This window comes from Coloeus monedula (genome assembly GCF_965178545.1).
Source record: "Coloeus monedula genome assembly, chromosome: 8".
NCBI lineage: Eukaryota > Metazoa > Chordata > Aves > Passeriformes > Corvidae > Coloeus > Coloeus monedula.
In genome coordinates, this window is record NC_138788.1 from 22,603,637 (window position 1) to 22,626,759 (window position 23,123).

At 37.9% G+C, this 23,123-nt stretch overlaps 1 protein-coding gene across 2 annotated transcripts; it reads left to right on the forward strand.

The window, feature by feature from the left end:
• Window positions 1-1,892: 1,892 nt before the first annotated feature.
• LOC309575633 (protein FRA10AC1 homolog) lies at window positions 1,893-21,669 on the forward strand. 2 transcript variants are annotated; one of them, XM_082286277.1, is made up of 14 exons: window positions 1,893-2,014; window positions 6,378-6,454; window positions 8,433-8,525; window positions 8,609-8,654; window positions 9,460-9,536; window positions 10,221-10,304; window positions 10,792-10,876; window positions 14,051-14,096; window positions 16,792-16,905; window positions 17,902-17,944; window positions 18,386-18,510; window positions 19,111-19,149; window positions 20,327-20,411; window positions 20,850-21,669. In XM_082286277.1, exons 1-14 carry the CDS (start codon window positions 1,982-1,984, stop codon window positions 20,890-20,892), a joined length of 990 nt encoding a protein of 329 aa, XP_082142403.1. In that variant the 5' UTR covers window positions 1,893-1,981; the 3' UTR covers window positions 20,893-21,669. The 2 variants fall into 2 exon arrangements, with proteins under 2 accessions (XP_082142403.1, XP_082142404.1); XM_082286278.1 differs by having other exon boundaries at window positions 19,111-19,134.
• The last annotated feature ends 1,454 nt before the right edge of the window (window positions 21,670-23,123 follow it).

A 23,123-nucleotide genomic window follows, 5' to 3' on the forward strand; every position in this document is an offset into this window, starting at 1 on the left:
CATTGGAGCAAAGTATAATACACACACCAAGAGCTAAGGGCACATTCAGTTTCAACTACCAGTTTATTTAGGAGGCCATTTCTGAACCCATTCCCCAGCTGTAGCTTACTGTAGCCCACATAGAAAAAGCAGTCAGGTGATGTTCTAAAGCAACACAGTCAGACATCAGAAAAGCATAGCATAGCAAGATGAAATTATCTAGCTGCTATTCTCAGAAAAGCTGTTTATAAAATAACTTCAGCATCTACAGCAGTTGCTATAGTTGGACTCACTGCAGAATTTTCCTGTCCCAGAAACTGTATTTTTTCTATATGCACGCTTTTGTGGTCACAATACAATGCCAAGAGATTCAAGAATTGTAAATCTTTCCTCTACCTTTCCCACTCTTCTTCAAAGTGCATAATCAATGATATGTTGGCCCAGTTTCCAGAATCATGTCAGGATTCATTCACACTAAAGCAGTCTGTCATTTCCATAAGACAGGAACAACAAAAAGATGCCTGCTATTACAGCTTTGAGGGTATACATTATTTATTTTGATATATTTAAATTATTAATTAGGATAATTCCATTTTTGCAACAGAGTCTCTGCCCTTTAGAGGAAAGGGGCCACATTCAGTAGGACTTCAGCAGAATACTGCATGCACTCAAATAAGCACAGTGCCACTCAGTTTCTTTCCACGGGACACTTTAGCATCATCTTTACATCCTTCACAGTGATAATGACGTAACCAGTAACACAAACACTAGGTCAGGAGAAAAAATAATTCTGAAAACAGAGATTCGGTAGCCAAGGTAAGGAGATACACTGTCAGCTATGGTGTGTGACTGCCTTACTGCGGAAAAGCAGCTACCTACAACTTGTGTTTTACAACTGGCATATTACAAGGACAGCAGCAGTATTCAAATTTTTAATATTTCTCTGTATTAAGTGTATCTGTGGTTTAACTATTCAGGAATCAATAACACAACTGGAAACTAACACAGTCCAGAAGAAAGTACCTGTGATGAATTACAGTATTTCAGACCTCAGCAGTTCAGGTTGTGTTTGATGGGAAACTATCAATTCCTTGCCAGCTAATTGCTGTATCTGATGACTTAATGCCAAAGATTGGTGCTTCCCAGCTACTCTATCAGAAAACGTTTTTGGTTTATAAAGCTCCTTTTTATGATGCAACCCACAGGCTCCCAAACTCTTATCGCCCAGTTGCCGTCGGTCCTCACATGGAAACTGAGTCACATACTGCCTTTCGTTCTTCTAACTGCGAGATGCGACTGAAAAGAAGAGAAGCCGCTGGCACAGGCAGAAATCAGTATTACAGATCGCCGTGCCGAGGCTGCGATCGCGATCTGTGCCGCGCCGAGGGCAGCGCGCACCTCCCGGGCACGCCTGGCAGCTGCTGCCCATCGTAGAGCGCCTCCCAGGGCCTCCCTCACTGAAGGGTCCCCTTCTCCACGAGAGGTCCCTTCCAGAACAACGACCCCCCGCCTCCCCGATCCTTCCCGAGGGACCCTTTCCGCCGGGCCCCAACACCCGCAGCAGGGTCTAAGCCCCTGCCCCCACGACAGGAACTGCCCTGCCCGAAAGCGCCGGAGATGGTGCGGGGGCGACCCGGGCCGGGAAGGAGAGGGGCGCACTGAGGCCTCCCTGAGCCCCTGCGGCAGAATCCTACCTTCCCAGAGGCGGAGACCGCGGCAGCCGGGGCCGCTCACCGGGTTCCCGGGCAGGGAGACTCCCCTCGCCCCTAAACATGATGAGCGGCTTTCCCCTCCCCTCCCGTGCCGGCTCGCCCTCGCCCTCCCCCGCGCCCCGTTGCCCCGCGCCGCCCGCCCGCGGCGGAGGGAGGGACGGAGGGAGGAAGGGAGCCCTCGGTGCGGCCCTGCTCCGCCTCTGCCCCGCTTTCCGGGAGCGGTCCCCAGAGCAGCGCCGGGGCCGGGAGCAGGGCCGGGCGGCGGAGGCGGCCCTCGCCGCGCCGCGGCCATGGAGCCCAACCAGCTGCGCCTCTCCGCGGCCGTGAGTGGGGCCGGGAGGGAGGGACGGAGGGGGCCTGGCAGAGACGGGCGGGGACAGGCCCGGCGGAGGCCGCGGCCTCTATGGCGGCGGGACCGGGGCGGGTGGAGGGGCCCGGCCGTGCCCGCACGGGGAAGGGCCGAGCCGCCCTCCCCGGGCGACGGGCGGGCAGCCGGGGGTCGTGTCTGTGCCCCGCTCCGGCGACGGAGGACGGGTCAGGCGGGCAGGGACAGCGCTGGGCCACTTGGGGGAAAGCAAGTGAGAAAGAATGGCTTCAGAAGCTGCGTGCGACCCACACCGGCCGGTGTTCGGTTTCTCCGTGGAGCTCCCCAGTACTCCTCGATGTCATGGTCTGCTGTGACCTACCTTTTACTCCTACTTTTTCTCTCATAGCTATAATAAAGGGGCAGTATCTTGTGAGTGCGTTTTCCCATTGTTAGGGCCGTTCACTATACAGTATATGCAGGCACTCCTTGTAATTGGTTTTACAAGGAAGAATAGGTTTGAAGCTAGTTGTACTTATTTTCAGGTTTTTTCCCCCAAGTGGGAGTGGCAAAGCTTCATAGACAACATCAAGGTGAGAGGAGCATGTTGCAGTGAAGCATTCTGACTTTCCACACAGCATCCTTTTATCCATCCAGGATGGCTCCTCAAGCCCTATTATAGATCCTGTGCTTCCTTCAGACCCTCCCCAAATAGTTAGTACTAAAAACGAGCACTGGGGCCTGTTCTGGGCCACATCTGGGCTGTGAGCAGACACGACCACAGACCTTCGTGCTGGGCAGATAAAAGGATGGGAGTGATGATTATGAGGGCAGTGGCAAGACTAGGCCCGAAGTCAGGAGCCACACGTTGGAAATATTTTATGGGACAATTTTGCCTTTTTTTCTTCTTTTTGACTGTCATCTTGTGTTCAGCCACATGTTGTGGTCAGGAGTCAACATAAACTGTGATGTGGCCATTTCACCAGTGTGTGTTTACTCCATTGGAGAGGCTTAAAGGAGGTGCCTTCTCTGGATGCAAATAAGTGCTGTAAATGCAGTGCTGGGCAGTTTGTAGTGTCCTGTATTGACATCAAGAGTCGTTATGTCAGTCTGAGGTCAGTTATGTACAACGTTCATACATTTACAGTGTTTTGTGGGGGTTTTAGGAGCCCAGAGTTAAGTGGACTTTGTTCTGTCTCCAGTTGTTGCATTATTAAATAATCCAAGCTGTTTGGATTACTTAAGTGTGAGCTAAATGTACCCCAAAGCATATTTGCACTTGTTTTAATTTCATGGTTTCAGTTTGTTTTGTTCTTTGGGAATAAAAAATTCAAAGTTGGTGCAACAGCAAAATACACTGTACCATTTAAGTTACATAGTTTTCAGGTTCGTGTTTTGATAAAATACTTGGTATTTGTATTAATAATTTACTAGAAGCATTCTGAATCTGACAAATTACATCAAAGCAAAGTTTATATTTAAGGGTTTATTAAATAGAGAAAGTAGTTATTTTAAATTTTGTTGATGGTTATGCATGTCCATGTCTAAATCTTCTAGGTTGGGCACAAAGCTTTGATACCTGCTCCTCTTTTGCTACAGTTAAATATTAAACACATTTTCCTTATTTGGGAATGTTGTCTGGCTTTTTTTTGTGTGTGCAGAAGGGGAGAAATCTGCCATGAAATTTTATGGTATTAGGTGTCTGTTCACATTGTCCTTCCAAAATGGCAAGATTCATTTACGGATGAGATTCTTTGATGGAGTTCATGAAATGAACTAGGTATGTTTTACCAAAAGTCATCATCCTAAGGTGCTATCATCCTAAGGTGTTGGGTTAGAAATCATTTAGTCCCAGTCTCTCCAGTGTGGTCCAGCACTGCTGGAGCTGCTGATGTCAAACCCAGCACCAGTGCAGTACCTATCCATCCTGCTGTTGCCTTCAATGGAGGAGTGATCTAGAAGTGTCAGGACATCAGACATGGGTTGTATTCTTTTTCACTCTGAATTTATCTCTGAGGTATTGTAGTGATTCAGAGGAATGTCTGAAGCTGTGAAGAGCTTTCCTTTTGGAAGAGCAGCCTAGTCCTTAGTCATACCTGCTTTATATTCCCAGTCAGCTTTACAAAAGGCAGTCATCAACTTCTGAGAGCCCTGCAGTATGACTGTTGGAGCAGCTTTTCTTGCATCCTTTTTTCTTTTTATGTGAATCATTCCCAGAATCACTTGAGAGCTGATTACTGAGGATGTCTACTTCTTTCCTGGGGTACATCATCCAAGGGCAACGGCTTTGTGAAAATCTCCTTTCATTTGAGCTTTCCTCTTCTTGCCTGTTTCAGTACTTCATCGGTCTAATGCTTTCATGCTCATGGTGTTGGCTGGGACTTTCTTCCCTTTTGCGTGTGAAGGAAGGTCTTGATGTTCATTTGGGAAGCATTGCTAATGCCATTTAAAACATGCCCAGATTAGCATGATATTTTTTAAATTTATAGGCCAAGTATAAATATATTTGATGCATACTCATAGAGTGCTCAGACTTTTCTAAAGACCACATAAGCTTCATTAACAAAAGTAGAGACACGCCGGCTACTAGAACCAGCTAGCTATGAGACTACATCGTTGCTGCTTTTTTGCTAGTGCATGAGGACCATTTATAGCAGACATCTGCTGCACTTGTTTGTTTGGTTTGGGGTTTTGTTTTGCTTTGGGGGGGTTGTTTGGGTTTTTTGTTTGTTTCTGTTTTGTTTAGTAATGGACAATTTTTATGTCTCCTGGGAAACAGAAGACAGTTCAGAAAAAGGTTCTGATTTGCTTTTGCTCAAATATATATGTATAGGAGAGTTACGTGTTCTTCAGAAGCATCCAGAAGAGTGGGAGGAACATTACAGTATTTTTATTATTAATAATAATAATAATTTTTAATAATAATAACAACAATAAATTAAAAAACAATCTTAAAAACAGTTCTTCACTGTCAGTTTGAGAAGATAGTGTTTTACATACTGTGCACGATACAGACCAGTTGTTGGTGTCAGTAGAGGATACAGCTGACTCTTCAGCATGGCATTTCTGCGAGGCATTTGCATCAAGAGAAGGCACCTCATCAAAATCATCCTGAGGAGTTTTTTTCAGGTTTTGTTTTTCTCAGCTTTTTGGCTGAGGAGGAATATGGTTGTAGGCAATGTAAGAGTCAGCTCAATCAAATGTGCTTGTTTTCTAACCCATTGTCTTTTCTTACCCCCAGTCTCACTTAGCAAGATACTTAGGTAGTGTGTGTTGAACCTTTCCACGTGTAGATGAATTAATAACCATCCCTCTTGTTTTTACCTCAGTTGTGTAAAAGCTTGTTTGGAGTCGGTGCTGGTTTATGCAGTTCCCAGCTCTGGCTGCTCTCTCCTTGTGTTGCCCTTTCAGCTGGCTGGTGTAGGTTGTGGGGACTCGGGATGAGCTGTAAGGAAACTTACCTGGGTTAAAAGAATCTTTTTTTTGCATAGGTTCCTGTGTAACTTGGATGAGTTGTTTGATCTGGTTCATGTGTACTTTCACAACTGTAACTGAGCACTTGGAAGGAAGGTACCAGAGTAGGAGTGAGGGAGAGGAGATGGGATGTACTTAAGCCATTGCTTCTTCTGAAGGAATTGAACATGAAACTGTGCCTTGAAAAATGGAGGTGATAGATCTGGGCATCAGTCAGTGCTTGGTCATTTGAAAGCATTATGATATGGATATTTTGGTTTTCTTATGTGGGTTAATTTGACATTGTAGTCCCAAAGTGTGTGGAAAAGGTTTCATTTTCTGGTAGGAATGTTGTGCTGATGAGGTGATACATTTCTGCAAGCATATTGTTGTTTTATATTTTAGTTATTCTTTCAATCAGATTTCCAGCTACCAGTGTAAGATCTTATGATCTAAAATGCTATATCACAGCCCAAGAAACTTTTATTCCCATTTTTCTTCATTTATAATGTGGGAATATCACTTGCTGTCCTCCAGCCCCCTTAAAGACTAGCTCCTTGGGAAAATATTCACCTTTCTCTTATGTAAGGAACATTGTTCAGAAAACAAAAACTCAAGGTATTTATCATACTTGTAGTTTTCTGCATCTATGTGAAGATTAAATATGAGGACATGTGCATATAAATTATTTATAAGGTGATCTATTTTATAAAGTGATCTTTCTTTGCCCTGTATTATATGGAATATTCCACAGACAAAATTCCATTGTCTGTGGAATTTTGTTTGCCTTACACATGTGAGAACTTGTGCTTGTTCGCTTGCTCTCTGTCTTTCTCTCTTTTATTTATGCATGATGGACAGTACTGATTTGTAATTATGCCATATCCATATTACATTAGCAGATATATTGACTGGTCTATTATTTTCAGGCACATGGCCATGGAGGCTATGATTCTGATTTTAGTGATGAGGAGAGTGGAGAGAAGTCTCTGCAAAAGACTAAAAGGTAATGTAGTACAGAATTAACACTTTGCATTATGTATTTTGTACAAATGGCCTCTTAGTGTGCATAGAAGATGATGCTGTTGTATGTAAGGTCTGGTGTTGAAATGGTTTTTAAAAAATCAATCTCTTTGATTTCTGCATCTCCTCACCTCCAGCTTGCCAAAGCTTGTAATCTCCTAGGGGCAGCTGATTAAGATCTGTTCTGCCATCTCCATCTGGTGTATATTTGCCCCTCAGTTCTTGGAGCAGAGTGTTTTGTTTTTCTAAGCATTAGTATCCACTGCTGGGTTTTGGCAGCGCTGTTCACACCACTGTGATCCATCAGGACAAATGGAACTGCTAGGAGAGCAAGGCAAAACAGGCCAAGTGGTAGCAGGCTTTGTAGATATAAAACACATAGAGATATAAAGTGGAGAACTGATGCTACTTCTTTAATTTGTGGTGAGACCTGGGAATCGCTAAATTGTGTTGTGATGAATCCTTGAAATGTACTTGCACATCTCTTATTTGAGATGACCTTGGCCAATACTTGCAGTGGTTTGCACAGTTAGTGACCTGGAATTTTGTAGTCTGATCTTACTGTATTGTAAAGATTTGTATTTATTTATGTGTTTATTTTGCTTTTCTATTTTAATTCCTTGACACTTTCTGCACCATACTTAACATTTGGCCTACGTTTTGAATATACTTTCCTTACTTTTTCCTGTTTCTCCCTTGCTCTTTTATTGGACTTTATTTAAGAGGACTTTCTGGAAACTTTCCTAGGACTCTTGCGTATTTTTCCTTTATAGAAGAATTGAAAGAATGAGTTCTGTAGTGTCTGATTGCATTCTGGGGAAAAAAAAAAATCATGTTTTAATCTTTGGAATAGTAGCCATTGTGCTATTTCATATATTTTATAGATATAGCTGTTCTCCATTAAAATAGTGACTGGTTTTGTTCAGATTTCATATTCTTTAAATGCCATTGCGCATTCTACCATTCCACTTTCTAGGTGGAATATTAACTAACCATCAGGAGCCTTTCAGAAATACCATCATTATCCTTGTTCTGGCACACCACTGCTGATTCCCAGTAGGGCTCTTATGTGGGTTCCTTTTCTTGCTCTATCATGGTCTTTTATTTTCACTGTAAGGAAAATAGCTGTCTTAAATTCTCTCCAAATTGATGTTTTATAGAGCCTCCTTATGGGAATTTTGTGCTTTTGAGTAAATTATACCCTAAGTTTCCAGAGTCCTATATTCCATAGCTAGAAACAAATTCCCTGGATTGCTTTCTTCAGATTTCTGATTTCCATTCTTTCTGCCCACTGATAGTTATGGAAAAATCTCTTCTTCACCTAAGTTCATGAATGAAATCTACTAAATTTAGTAAAAACTAAATTTACTAGCTAAAATGTATATATTTTTATTTTTATTATTGTTGAACTCTAACAGTAATTTTAGCTGCCTACTGACAAGTACAGTTCACAACATGGTAATTGACTTTTAAATTTGTGATTCTTGTGATTGCACTACAAGAGGCAGAACTGTTTAATGAGGTGTTGAGACATTGGCATGAAAGGGTGGAATATGGTTACTGCCAATCACTCATTCAGTGAGTGCACTGTCCTTCCCGTTCCTACTTTGCTGTGTAGCTGAGATTTAGGACTTTCAATGTCAGAGTGAAACTGAGGAATCTTCCAGTTTTTTTCATTGCGGTTCTATAGTGATAATATTAATAAAAACAAATACAAAAATTGCTGGTTTAAGCAATTGCCTCTAAATGCCTACTGGAAGCAAATGCCTTTCTGATTTGGTTCTGCTAATGAGGTGAAGTCCAAGCTGGCTTTGGTTCTGAAGTTTCATTTTATTCTTGTAGAAAATAGCAATATAACAGTTTCTGTTACTCAAGATAGTGCAAAGTTTGGCATATGAAAATTTTATTGCTTATAAAAAGTTTTTTACTAACTTTTCTTCCTTTTTCCCACCTACTTTTAGAATAGAGGACGATGCCCTTCTGATAAAGCCATTCCAGAAAGCAAAACAAGGCAGCGTGGTCCACAGACAATTTGCAGCTGAAGAATGTGATAGGTATCTTTTACATATTGCTTTTGTGAAACATTTTCCTCCTAATGGAAAGATAGTTTTCACTGAAACATGTTTGTTATTAACAGGGAAGAAGCAAGAAAAAGAAGATTTCACTTGATATCAATGGATGCTGTATCCTTCTGTTTCATTTTTCAAGTTTGAAGATGGAGCACAGGTTATCCATTATGGTAAAATACTGGGATTTCTCAGTTATCACATCAAGTGACAGTGGCGGACCAGATACTGAGTGATTCTTCAGAGGAGCTTCTTTTTGCTGTTGAGATAAAAGTTAATTGAAAACCTTTCTAAGAAGCCATATAAAGTTTTTATTTGCGAAGACACTTTCTGAATAAGTTATTACACATTCGGCTCAAATTATGGTACAAAATGTGTTTCAAATTATGTTTCTGAGGCCAAAATGTTTTAAGAAGCATTTAATATTTTTGCATGATTTTCATTTCCAAACCAAATCATACAACTTTTATTTATATGTTGCTGGTAAAAATGTAATAAATTATTTCATTTTAGTAGCCTGACTGTTTTTATAATAGAAGAGCACAAATCTGTTTTAAACCAAAACTGCAGTACAAAGAAGCTGTTGTTTAAATCACAGCTGAAAAAATTAACCAAGTTTCTGTGTATATGCATACAGAGCATCTTTGATAAAGAAAGACAGTTTTATAAATGATGAATGAGGTTTTAAAGATGAAATTGCCTTGAATTCCTGTATTTGGAAATTAGCTTCTATGAGAGGTTATTAAGTAAAAGTTGCTATTTGGGTTGCATTAATTCCACTCCTTTTTTTTTGAAATTACTGAACTGTTTGTGAGAAGAAAAGTCTTTCTCTTATTAAAAACATTTAGGTTGGGGTTTTTTTAGTTTTAAGCTATGGTAAAAGGAAATAAATTCTGAAACAATCCTTAATTGCTTTATTCAGTATGAAAGACATAAAAAGTTTGTGCATGACTACATTTTATACTATGGCGGCAAAATAGAGGATTTCCGACGATCTGGGTGAGAACCATTAGCAAACTTTCCCCTCCTGACCCCAAAGCTCTCCTGTTATGTAAAGGGGATAAGTGTATATTATAGCTTTGGGGGCAGAGATGATGTAGCTGTGTATCAAATTACTAATTGTTTTGGTCACAAATGGTAACTACAGTAATTGGAAATACCCAAACACAAAATTGCCTCATTTCATTTTGTTTCCATATTTTTAGAGAAGAGCTTACCATGAGCTGAATTATTCTTGTTTTGTTATGTAAAAGGAAAGATGACAGATGATCATTAATGGAGGGTACATTGAGAAATATCTGTCAGTACCTTCAAAATAACAGTCTGAAATACCTCTGAAATGTGCAGAATTGCCATCCGTTGTCCAGAATAATGATAACTTCTTTAGAGCTATCTATAACTGCCTTTTAACATCACTGTCTTCAACAAAGAGTATAAAAAGTGTTTTCAGACAGGGTCAAGTCATCCACAATTTCAGTGGCTGTTTTCCACCATGAGTTTTTTTGTTTGTGAACAGGTATGCCAGGGAATACATTTTTGATAGTTTTATTTCATAGCTATGTATTCCTTTATGCTGTGAGGTAGAGATCAGAACTGTAAAATATTGATGCTTACCAAATGATTATTTGATGGATTTTCATTATAATGTTACATTGTACTTAAAAAAGGTGTGTCCTTTTATAGAGCAAATGACAAGACGGATCTTGATGTTATTAGAGAAAACCATAGATTCCTGTGGAATGAAGAAGATGAAGCAGACATGAATTGGTACCTGAAACTATTATAGGATATGTTATTTTTAGATCACTTGTACTAAATTTGTTATTTCCTCTACTAATTAAGAATTACTGTGCATACTTAGTGATCATTCTTTGATCTTTGATGCATTAGGAAACAAAAGACCATTAGAAGATCTTTCATATTGTAGTATTGCTCAAATGCCAACATGAATTGATGACAGAAAGAACTAATAAATAATAGTGATTCTCTGAGATCCAAACGACTGTTCAAAAACTCTGAAGAAAGCAGAGTTTGAAAAAATACTGTTTAGTATGTACTGTGGATTTATTTTATTTTTCCAGTTTTATGGGAATTACTCCTTAATTTAATGAGCGTGTATCTGTTGTGTTTCTAGGTCTACAACTTATGTTCTTTTGATGAAACAACTTGTCTTTGTCTTGGTAATGTCATGACAATATAAAGTGAAATGTGTTGTCTTCTGCATTTAATAAAAAATAATACTTTTTTGTTTTAGGGAGAAGAGGCTTGCAAAGAAGTATTATGATAAATTGTACAAAGAATACTGTATAGCAGATCTCAGCAGATACAAAGAGAATAAGGTATCTTTCATTAGTGTAAATAATCTTGGGTTTTGAAGTATACCCTTTTTAAAAATTGCCTTATGATTGTGGATATGTTGTAAAACCAGAATGTTAGTACCCCTCCCATAGAAAGGGAGTTGTGAGAATTTGTCGAGTCACTTAATAAGCAGCAGCAGTTTGAATCCAAGCATTGTTACTGCCTCAAAAATGTGCTTCTGTGGGAATAGGAACATTTCTGTCAGATGATGTTTTATGAAGAGGTACATTGTGTGTGAAAGGCAGAAAATGCAAAGGGGTTAAAGAAAGAAGGCTAGAGAGGTTGCTCGGAGAGGCGCAGTAGATGAAGCTTAAAAACCCATGGAATGTTACTGTTAAAAAAAAGTCTAAAAGAGTTTTGTACTTGAATGCTGGCAGAAACAATTTTGGAATAGTCTATTCTAAACCAGCATCTTTTGCTAGTTGTTCTTTTCTGTTTGTGGAAGCAGGATTTGTATGTGCCTTGTAAATAAATAGAATTTCTTAAGAGAAACAGCCCAATTCCAGCACCAGGTTTTCTTCTTAAACGGAACAGCCTTTTTTTTTTTTCTGAGTTTTTGGCTGACTAACTTCTTAGTGAAAGAATATACACTAATCTTCTATTGTGATTTTCCAAAGACTGGTGCTGAACTCAGATTCATCTTGGTGTTTTTAGCACACAGTAACCCAGCCTATATAGTTCTTTTAGACTATTTATGGTATTGAAAATTACATTCGCTGGTAAATATTTGCAAGGACTGGGCTTAGCTCTATTAGGAAGAAAATATGGCAGTCATCTAAAGACAATTGGGACAGTAAAATGCAAAAATTTAATTAAAATTAACAAAAACTAAAATGCTGAAGATGCCTTCCCTCCTTTTTTTGAGTAAATTTGATTTTATTTTTCTGTAGCTATTTCATATCCCCCCAGCTGATTTCCCTTGAGCATGCTTACAGATTTTGTTTCTCTCACTACTGTGCCAAGTTTCCATATGTTTGCTGTCTTTTGTGGGAAACTGTTTTGCCCCAGATTCTTTTTTCTTTTTTCTTTTTGTGTTGTGTTGTGTGAACAGTATTTCCCTGTCAGACTTCAAGTGTGTCTGTCCTAACTTTGAGGTCACTCTCAGTTCCCATTTATGCTCCTAAGTCATTACCTATATTTTTGGAATTGCCATGTCAGCATAACTGCTGTGTCATGCAATTTGTAAAATATTTATGCTTTCTTTCCTCAAATACATTCTAATCATATGAAAGTCCTTTCTTAGATATTCTTAGAAAAACAGAAAAAAAATGAGATTTTTCTCAATGACTGATTTATCCATGCCTATGTTTGGTACAGAAGGATTTCAAAGCAGGCTTTTTTCTTCAAAGTCTTAAATAAGCTGCTCATCCCGTTCGTACTGATGGAATACAGTCTGTGCTTTCAGATTTTTCCTGCCTTAATTTTTTTCTGAATTTCCAGAAACTGGAAGTTGGATATCTTTAGCCCCCCTGCCTTCTGTTTTGCAGTGCTGGTGCTATGAGAGGTGCAGGGTAAATAATAAGCTTCTCAGCTAGTCAGCCTTTTGCATGATAGTTGTTGATGCTTTACATGTTGATGCTTCATCTTGATATAAGAAAGAAATTTTTTATAGTGAGAACATTCGGTTGCTGGAACAACCTCCCCAGTGGCACAGTGGAATCCCCATTGCTGGAGGTTTTTCAGATGCAGTTGCCCAGGGTGATAGATAATCTCATCTGGGCTCCCTTCCCCATGGAAGGTTGAACCTGGTAGTCTGTTGAGGTGCCTTCCAACCTGGGCTGTTCTTTGACTCTGTGATTCTATAGTGTGCTAGTTGCTGTCAAAGCGAAGTTGGAGGTCAGTTTTCTGTGATGTTTTAAATATATATATTGCACAGATTGAGACTTGCACATATGTGCTCATCTGTCTTTTCACAGCTGTAATTGTTCCGCTCCTAGCCACAATCTTCTAGTCAGGTAATTTTTCTAAAGATCTCTGCTCTGCATAGAGATTGCAGCTCAGATCTCTTTAGTTCTGAAGTAAACCACTGTTTTGTGAAGGACTGGATAAATGGTAAGGGGCAGTTTCATGGGAGAGTCTCTTTTGAGAATCCAAAAAATAAGCAGAACCACCTTCTCAAAGACCAAAGCTCAGAAGAAAACAGTAAAAAGCCCCAAGACAAATAAACCCGAAAGGCCACAGCCACATTCCAGTTGCTGGTCCAGACTGTTTTACTCACTCACACACATGGCTGTGCAGACACACACACACACACACACACACACACACACGGCTGGGCCTCCCTTGCTCTCATCACTAGAGATTCACAGGTGCTCTCACATCCAGAGCTGGAGACCTACTCATCCTCCTTGTTCCATGGCCACTTCACCTACCACCAGTCTGGCTTGGTCTTCACTGGTGTTTCCTTTAATCAGAAATGCCAGTGTGAACCTCTGGTGTGACACTACAAAGAGACAGTGGAAGAGTGTTCTGACAGCTCTTGCTTGTGATGGGTCTGTTATTCCTTACATTTTCCCTAGAGAAGAATTTTCTAGGTCAAGGTTCTCTTTAAACCTTCAGTGCATCTTGTCTGCAAACTTTGAGGCTGATAAATGACTGTATTGTCAGATAGTTCAGTTCTACTGTCAGCTTTGCAGTGCAGCACAGGAGGGTGTTCTGCATTTAAGTTTTATTTGGTATGCACTGGATTGGAAATGTTCCCTTTGTTGTCTTATTTTCCTAGAGAAATTCTTATTTGCTGTCTCTGTACTTTGTTTTGTAGCTTAACAGATTGGAAGTGTCTCCTATTTGCTAAGAAATGAAATCTGTTTGACACCTGGTCAATAAATAAAATAAATTCTATTCTTTTGGTTTTATTTCCAGATTTCTAGGCCAACTTGTCTTCCACTTGGAAATGTTAATATGTTTGTTTTTGTAATTGCTTTTCAGCATGGAGGACTTTCTGTAAAAATAAAAATATTCAAAGTATTTTTATAAATAAAATACCGCTCTGGTGAGCAGAGGCAAAGAGACATTTTTAATTAAAAGAGAAAAAATTAAATTTTCTTCACCAGAATTAAATGCATGAACCATGTGCAGGACATCAATCAACTGAAATTACTCTTTACATTGCTTAATATGTTGACTATTCACAACTCAATTTTGGTTCTTAACAGTTTGGATTTAGATGGCGACATGAGAAAGAAGTAATTTCAGGAAAAGGTAATGCTGTCTTTCATTTTATATTACATTTCTTCCTGATGCTTCTCTTGCTTTTTGAAATAATTTTGTGTGATAATATTTGACAGTACTGGTAAGTTTATCAGTCCAGGTGAGTTTATCAGGTAAGTTTATAATGTACAATAAATTGACTTTTCTTCCAGCTTTGCTGTTTTATGCCACATAGGTTTAGACTGCACACTCATCTGCACATATTAAAATTAAAGGAGCATATAGTTTATTTTCACAAGGTCAGTTTTGTAATGAACACCACCATAATGCATTTGGTGTAGATGTAGAATTTAATGGATGGGCTTTTTAGATGCTTTTTCTCCAGTAGTTTTGCACCTCCTTAGCCTTTGATACCTGTAATTGAAATCTCTCAGTAGTCCTCAGGAAATAATTTATTGATTAACAGTTTCTACAGTGCTGTTGTGCAAAACGTTAACTTTTAAATTAAAGTTTCTTGTGTGGTACCTATTTTAGGCTAAATTGGTTTTGAAAGCTTCAGTAGGAATGGTTATCATGTCTCCCAATCCTGTCTCTAAATCAGTAGCTTAATTCTGGGTGTGAAGTCTTACCAGTGTGTTACTGGGACTTTGCACAGTGGTCCTTGTTCCATGGCTGAGGTGTTTGGGCTTCTTCAACTTGCTGAAAAAGCAAGAAAAGGAGGTGAATGAGGTATTGCTGTTCCTGGGGGTGGATCCCCATATACATGTGGTTTTCAGAAGTCACACGCCAGGAAATTGCATGGAGTTGTACTGTTGATCAATATTACTCGGTTACAGTTTAATAAACAGCTGTGTTCTGTAAACACCTCTATTGTAATATATTTCAAAAAGTTAGAAATGCATTTATGATCTTTAAAAAAATAAGTATTTCACAGCAGAAAGTGTGAACATTAATGGTGGGGTTTTTTAAACTGTAAAGATTAAGCCTCTAAAGGTAGTTGTAGTCGTATGTTGCATTCAGCACTACAGATTATATTAATGGATAGTTACATTTGATACAATTACATGCTTTATTGAATACTTTAACAAGATAATTAAAGTAAACGAGAAGTAAATTATTTTTATGTCTTCGTGAGGAAAAAAATTTATAGTTTTGTACTTTTAATATGTGGTATTCCATATTTTAAAATGTGGGAGAAAGTGCAGAATTACATATTTCAAGCTTTTTAATGGAATCCTAATGAAAAGTGAGCAATTGGAATAGAAGAGTGGATAAATCCTCTCTTTCACCACTGGGGGGTGCGAGAACCCAACCCTCTCGGGGGTGTCGGACGCACTCTCCGAGTGTGGTTCCAAACCTTTAAAAAAAGCCGTGGGTCTTTTATGCTATTTTAAAATATAAATCAGCCATATAAATTGCTTTAATTAAATGTAATAACACATCGATTCCTACCTGTCTGATAATTAGTATTGGCATTGTATGTACTTATTGTATGTGCTGATGGAGCTGTGTCTGTATGGTGGCGATGAGAACCACTGCCGGCGCGCTGTGCTAACGATTGGGGGTGGTAACAAGGGAACCCAGGAATGGAGTACTCACATTTGATGGCTTTGCATTTGATGGCTGTCTTTGCCTGATCATGAAGAAGAAGAGCTAGGATAAGTGAAAGAAGAGGTGTCACTTGTATTACTAATTGTGAATGCCCAATTATTTCATTGGCTTCTTTTCTTTCCACTCTTTGCCATAAGTGTTTTGAAAGGTCATATAGCAGATTGCTGTGACACAGGGTACTGATAGGCATACCTTACATGTGTATTAATACCTTAATGTGTATTAATTTGAAACCTGCTTTTTTAATGAGAGTTTTGGGGGTTTTTTTACTTCAAATGTTTGCATTCCAAGTGGTGTTTGATTACAGAACCGAAGTATCTGAGGACACTGCCAATCCATTAGTTAGCCGCTTAGGCAGAATCTTCTGAGGTTAATCGTTCACCAACAGTCCTGCTTGTGAGCCTATTAATACACATCCTTTCTGCCTGCTCTGCATACAAATCAGTCTTCTGCAAAGGGAATACATGTATCTTTATTACTCCGATATTGGGACTTCAGTGGTGTAAACAAAATTGATTATGTGCAAATTTGTTTTAAAATCAGTGTTGCTTTTCACATAATGAACCAAAGGAAGCTTTTCAAGCTGATGTAGCATTTCCGACAAAGTTGGATTTCCTTTTCTTAATAGGAAGGTATTTATGGATAGTCACTAGAATACAAATTGTATCAGGTACACTAGTTATGTAAAAACATGTAGGCATCTTCATATTGTACGAACGTGATACTTTGAATAGTTTGATGTCATTAAAGATACATGTCTGAATCACAACTTCTGATCCATCCTCTGCTAAGTAAGTAATTTAGGGTATATAGGATGTATCCTAGTGACACTCATTTTTTCCGAGTTCACTATTAGGCTCATTATTTCATAATGTACACCTTCATCCATACATTTCAAAACACAGTTATGTTTTTTTCTTTGCAAATAGGCAATATTGGACAAATATGATTGATTGCTTTGTTGTTCCCTGTTACTGTTTCCTTAATCTAGATGTTATTTTTAGATTTGTGGGGTTTTTTTATTTGAAAGAAACGGAGAACAAAAAGCAAAAACTAAGCAGAACTGGAAATAACAACCCCAAATCTATTAATGTTAATCATTGAACCACGGTTTGCTGGTTTTGACTCTTTACAGGTCAGTTTTCCTGTGGAAATAAACACTGTGATGAGGACGAAGGCCTGAAGAGCTGGGAGGTGAATTTTGGTTACGTTGAACATGGCGAAAAGAGGAATGCACTTGTGAAATTGAGTAAGTCAGCCTTTCAAGGATTTGTACACTTGAGAGAAGACAAGTATCTTGTACTTTGAATGCTATTGAGTGAGACCCAATGATAATAATGTGAATTCATGCCAAATGCTGAATAGGAGATCATTTTGTTAATCATAGATGGTCGTATGATGCTCTTGATTTAGGGAGAACAGCTGTTATCATTATATATGACTAAGTTGTTACAGGTTGAACACTTGATTCTGTATAATTGGCATGTCATAAAATTAGAATGATTGGCTGTAAGCTGTTTCATATAGAAGCATTTCTAGTTTTAATGGACAATACTGCATTGCAAGGAGAATTTCGGCAGTCATTGCTTGTTCAGTTTCTTGGCTTAGAAGTCCTTAGGGCTTTGGACCAGACAACTTCTTGCATACTTTTAGCTCTATTGATTTTATTTCAAATATTTGTGTTTTCTTACAAAAGTTCGCTCTTTAAATAATTTTCTTTTCAATTCTTACATCTCGACTGGGATTCTCTAATTCAGTATTGTGTACATTATGATATGTTCATCAGATAATTAAACTCAGCACAGTTTATACAGTTACTTTGTGTAAAATGAGTGAATAGTGGGGTTTTTTTTCCTTTTGTGCACAGGACAATCCATGTGGGAACACTTGGTCTCTGACAAAGCTCTAAGAGACTTACGGGTCTTCAGTATAATTGCTGAACAATTTGATCTGTCCACAAGGATCCATAAATGGGATGCCTGTACCTGATAAGCGCTGATACTTCTTTAATGAAGAGTTGCCAGTGCTAAACTTGTGATCTTCCTTCACATTTAGTATAAAGTCTGGGATTGTACTGAAGACTTTCATCATGTATTTTTTCAATCCTGGCTGCAATTACATTGTAACTAGTGTTTTGAAGGAAAAGCTACTGATACTGAAAGATCTAGTTCTAACTAGTTTTGTAGTTTTGTTAATTATGTTTATCAAATTCTTGGCTGCAGCATTCTCTTTTTCTCTTTTTCAGGACTATGTCCAGAATGTTCCCACAAACTAAACTTCCATCACCGGTAATGAAATATTTTGAAAATAATGGGGACTGAATTATTGATAAGTTGCAATTATGATGAACAGCACCTTGGGGCAAAACTTCAGTGAGATGATTATGAACTTCATTTATCCTGAAATAGCATAAATATTCTGGGGTTCTTATAAAGCCACTGTTAAGGGTTAAGATACCGTGGTAATGACAGCACAGAACCCCTCAGACTGGAAGAATTCCATCCCTACCACCACAGAAGTTTCATTTGCTTAACTTCAGCCTGGTGATTATTTTTCTTATCTTGTGTTTCTATAGCACTTTTCTCTTTAACTGAATCATTTTTTTTCAGTTTAACTACTGGTATGTGTCTGAAAAAATGACAACTGTTTGACTGAATTAAATACTTCAGATTTACTGTTGCATTAGAAGTACATGTAATAGAGAAGGTGTACATTCATCTCTTTTAAAGGAGGAAAGAAGTCAAAACACGCAAGAAAAGAGGCACAGCTGTACAGAGCTCTAAAGAGCCAAAAAGTAAGAAGACAAAATTATCTCGTTCAGCAAAAAAGAAGTCCAAGAAAAAGACCCATAAAGGTAAATTGAAACTTTAAAACTTCAATTATTAAAATACTCAGGTCAGTTGAACCTTAGTTTTTCTATAGCTGCATAGATGTAGACATATAATTATGTATAAATATAGATAAATACATTTAGTTATACATACAGTTATGTAACTTCCTGGACTGTAACACAGGTAGTCAGAAACTTAAATTTCCTAGGTAAAATTTCCTAGATGCAGAAAAAAGATAAATTTCTTATCTTTAACAGAGAGGGACAGCCTTTTGAAAAGTATGCACTGCAAGGGAAATTTGTCCAAGCATTGGATTTTGCATGCTAGAAAGGGTTGTGAAGTATTTCATTCCATGAGGCTTTTGGGTTGAAAGCATTTTGAAAATGTTAGATAACCTTTTTACACCACAGAGCTTGGGTTGACATAATTAGGCTCAAACTGATGACCTGTGCACTCATGCAAAAAAAATCCTTTTATTTCAGTGTTTGCTTGCTCTCTTTGAATGTGGTGTGTGCACGTGTTTAGAGTAATATATTGTGATAAAAATATCTTTGTATACAGTTTAAGATAACGGATAAAACCAAGAGAAGCTTACTGGGTTTTTTTTCTATTTTTCTTTACAGATCAGGTTTCTTCAGACGATTCAGGTAATTCTGATAAAGGTAAAGAATATCCTTTATGTTTTTGTAATAAGGTGTATAATTTCATAGGCAGTTGTCATTGATCTTTGTTTTATTAGCTTTTTTAATATTTTATAAGAATGCTGTCTGAAACAGAAATATGAAGGTTTGAATGAATTACTTACATATATTGGAGAACAAGTGTAGGGAATTTCAAGAAGGAAATAGTTTAATCAAAAAATAAAAATGTGGGCAGATAACAGAATGGAAATAATCACAAGAATGAGAGGTCAGGCTGTTCCAAAAGAGAGTAGAGGGTGTAAAAATAGGTACATTGTTAATAATTTCATGCTGTGTATTCTATACTGTGTAAAGATAGTACTTTCCTGATACAAAGACTGCTACATTTTCCTTCAGGGAATTATACTGATGTGTACTCTGCTCAAAAAAAAAAAAAAAAAAAAAATCCTAGGCTTTAATTAATGTCTTTTCCAGCTACCACCTGTAGTACCTCAGAGTACTTGGTTGCAGGTGGATGCATTCAGTGCATCCACTTGTTGCAGGTGGATGCATTCAGTGACTCCTTGGACATTGGTTGTTTCTGTATCTCAGTGATTGCAGTCTCCAGTTTCTTTTTTGGTGAAACAGGTGCCATGTCCTGGTCATGCCAGTTCTTGCTGCAGACTGTCTAGAAGTGATTGACTGTTTTCACTGATTCTCTACTCTACATTTTTAAGAATGTTCTCACCCCCTAGGCTTTCCCAGTTAGATACAGGAAGACCTGAAGCAGTTTTCTAATGACTTGGACCATGCACAAAGTCTTTGTTTTATCTGGAAACTTACTGGAAGATTGAGAGGGGGTGGTTTCTGATATGAGTTGTCACCCCGTGTACTAATTTAAAAGTTATGCAGCAATCCATATTTTCTTACACTTTCACTGATAAGTCACAATTGATAAGAACTATCATTTCAGAAAGGTAATTGATTACTATCATAAATGGAAAATGAATTGTAATTTTGAGTTTGTGGTTATTTAATTTTAAGAAAAAAAATGTGATTAACATTGCAAAACATTTTCATTTTCACTTTATGCAAAGTTAAGTGTTCTGTTTATTCTCATGGTTGCTATTAAGCATTGCTTCTAGCAATATACCATCTAATTAAAAAAAGATAAAATAATTTAAAATTTATTTCATAAGCATTTTAAATTTTTCAACAGATTCTGATAACAGCAATGCAGAAGATGGTCCTTCAGAAGCTGACTTTTGCAAAGGTCCTCTACGAGAGGCAGATGAAAAATCACGGTTAGTTTGAAATAGTGGACGTGCAGCTTCTGAAACGTATGGTGTCCATTGAGAACTGCAAAGGCAGAGATGTCCCAAATGTTTCAATTATTCAGACATAAAAGGTTATGTCAAATCTCTTTCTGTGTAGTGAACTTAAAATTGTGTTTTTAAAGAGGAGACATATGCAGCTCTTGAGGAAAACCTTTGTTAAGCCACTATCATACCACTGCTGCCTTACCCCCTACTATACCATTAATTATCTTAGCAGCAGGTCCCAAGAGTCAGCTCACACAGGGAAAGGTGAAGGGTATTGGAATGTAGGGAGTAAGTCAAAATTATCTAAATCTTCTGCAATTCTAATCAGAAGTTTGCTAAAGCTTTTTCATACAAAGATTATCTCCTAGGTACAAATCCAAAGCAGAACTGTCTGACTTCTATTTTTTGTTCTTGTTACAGGGAAGAGGAGTTTGATGAGTATTTTCAAGACTTATTTCTCTAAAACTTGCAGTTGATGTAGGCTGATTTTCTTCATGAGTTGTCAAGATGGAAGTCTGGAAATCCAGTCATAATCTTCCAGAGACTGTGCTCTGCCTGCACACCTTTTCTACAGTCACTCTTATGGACCATTTGGGTAGATGGTCTTTGTACAAGGCTTCAAATCTAAAAGCTTTCTGTTTCTTGTAGTAGGCTGCATACTCTTGAAACAAGAGAAGTAATTTTTTCAGTTCTGTGCAAAAGATATATGGCACCCAAACTTAAACAAGAATGTAGTTTCTTGACATTTCAACATGGAAGTTCACTGCTTTTATTTTATCACAAACTTCAGTTATTGCCACATTTTTGTAAATGGAACATTTTGTAAGATTCTGTGAGTAGTTTAAAGCCATACACTTTAATATATTTATCCTTTAAATGTATTAAAGAGGAATAAATAGCCTTAAATTTATTGGTCATCTTGACTTCAATACTTGGGTATTAGTCGCTGTAAGTATTTTCAGATGCTATTGGAGAAGTTCAGATTTTGTCAAATATGTGTTCTACTTGAATTAAGTAAACCATATCTGAAATGTCTCTCTACTCCTTTAAAAAGTTCAGTTTATTGTGACTTTCTTTTAAATTTTAGTTGTAATGCGATGTGTCTTGAAATTCCACTTACACAAACTTGGTTGGTTGGTGAAATTTCGATGTAAAAAATGTGTGGCTTTCTACTAGAGATGTACGTGACTTTAATGTTATCTGTGGCTTCTCCTTTCTGTTGATTGAATGTTAATCCTTCTTTCACGTGTAATCCTAAATATACAAATAAAGCATGTATATTGCTTGAGAAACTTTCTGGATTCATTTTTTTCTTCAAGTTGCCACACATCTTTAAACATTCATTCAGTCATGTTTCCAAAGAAACAGTCTGCACATTAATAGGTAGCATGCCTATATTTTTCTGCCTGGTGAAAATTACTTTGGATACAAAGGTCAGACTTTTTAAATTAAGTTTTCATGTTAATCTGAGGAAAGTTAATGTTGTATAAAATGTATTTTTGATAAGTACTTCTCACTGTAGATATATTTATAGAAAGTATTTCTAGTAAGTATTTGATGTGGACAATGTAACAGCAAAGATGGTTTTAGCGTACTTATGAACATCTTACATGCACTTATATGAATGTTGAGAACTCTATTTACAAGTATTACTTAACATACTTAACATTTTAAACAGTTTGTACTTACATAATAGATGACCGTACAAGGACATATTTAGGGCGTCCTTGAGTAAGAAATAAACGTATCCTTGCATGAAGGCTTCTTTAGGTAAGAAGGTGGATTTAAAAGTTAATTCTCTGTCATCTTGCAAGCTTGGCTGAGAGTCAAATCCAATCTGCAGCAATCTGCTTAAACGTGTGCAACTTGCCCAAAGGGGCTTTTGTTGACTGCGTTGCTATATTTGTTGCTTCAAGTTTTGTATATTAAGTATGTGTTCTGAGTAACTAGCTTCTCTTCGGGTCTTTAAAATACAGTTATAAAAAGTTAGACTATACATATTAAATACATAATTTAATACAGTTTGAATAAAATTACATTGTAAAACAACCTTGAAATAGTTTTCTTTAGTAGTGGCTTTTAATACAGAAAGTAACATGATAACCAGTTTTATGTCATAACTGTTTGCATAAAATATTTGACACATTTATAAGTCAGAATGTTGTGTTTGGAGTTTTTTTGTGGATTCCTCTAATTTTGAGTGATAAATGTACACAATATCTGTTCATTCATGCTAAGACCATTCTTAGGAAGGTTTATGTAGAGCAAATTTCTCATTCTCCCTTCCGTGTGGATGCAGAAGGTCCTCCAGAGGAAAAAAGTGTGAGTCTGCTTTGTTTAAGGGGGAGGAAAAGTGGCAGGATTGAATTTGCATGTTGAATTTCTCTATTGCGGGAGTTGCATTTGACATCCATCTCATGAGACTTGAAACTGGTTCCAGTGAATACTCAGATCTGTGCCTAACATACTGGCCATTTGCCTTCCTCCATCCGCGGGAGGAGCTGGCTGCCCAAGAGGAAGGTATGGAGTGGACTCATTCCAAAGGTTTAGGGAGGGAGATCAATGTTCATGAAGAGCTAATTTGTGTGCAGTCTGTCTTCTTGGTTGTAGAAAGACAGATAATGGGACTATTGATGTGCTTTACTTCTGCTTTCCTCTCCCTCAGAAGATTAAGTTGGTGTCAGTTAATTGGTG

Coding starts and splice junctions, on each gene's coding strand:
- LOC309575633 (XM_082286277.1), top strand. CDS start 1,982: ATGGAGCCCAACCAGCTGCGCCTCTCCGCGGCC. Junction 10,305..10,791: donor GATGAAGCAGACATGAATTG/GTACCTGAAACT, acceptor TTTTTGTTTTAG/GGAGAAGAGGCTTGCAAAGA. Junction 18,511..19,110: donor CAAGAAAAAGACCCATAAAG/GTAAATTGAAAC, acceptor TTTTCTTTACAG/ATCAGGTTTCTTCAGACGAT.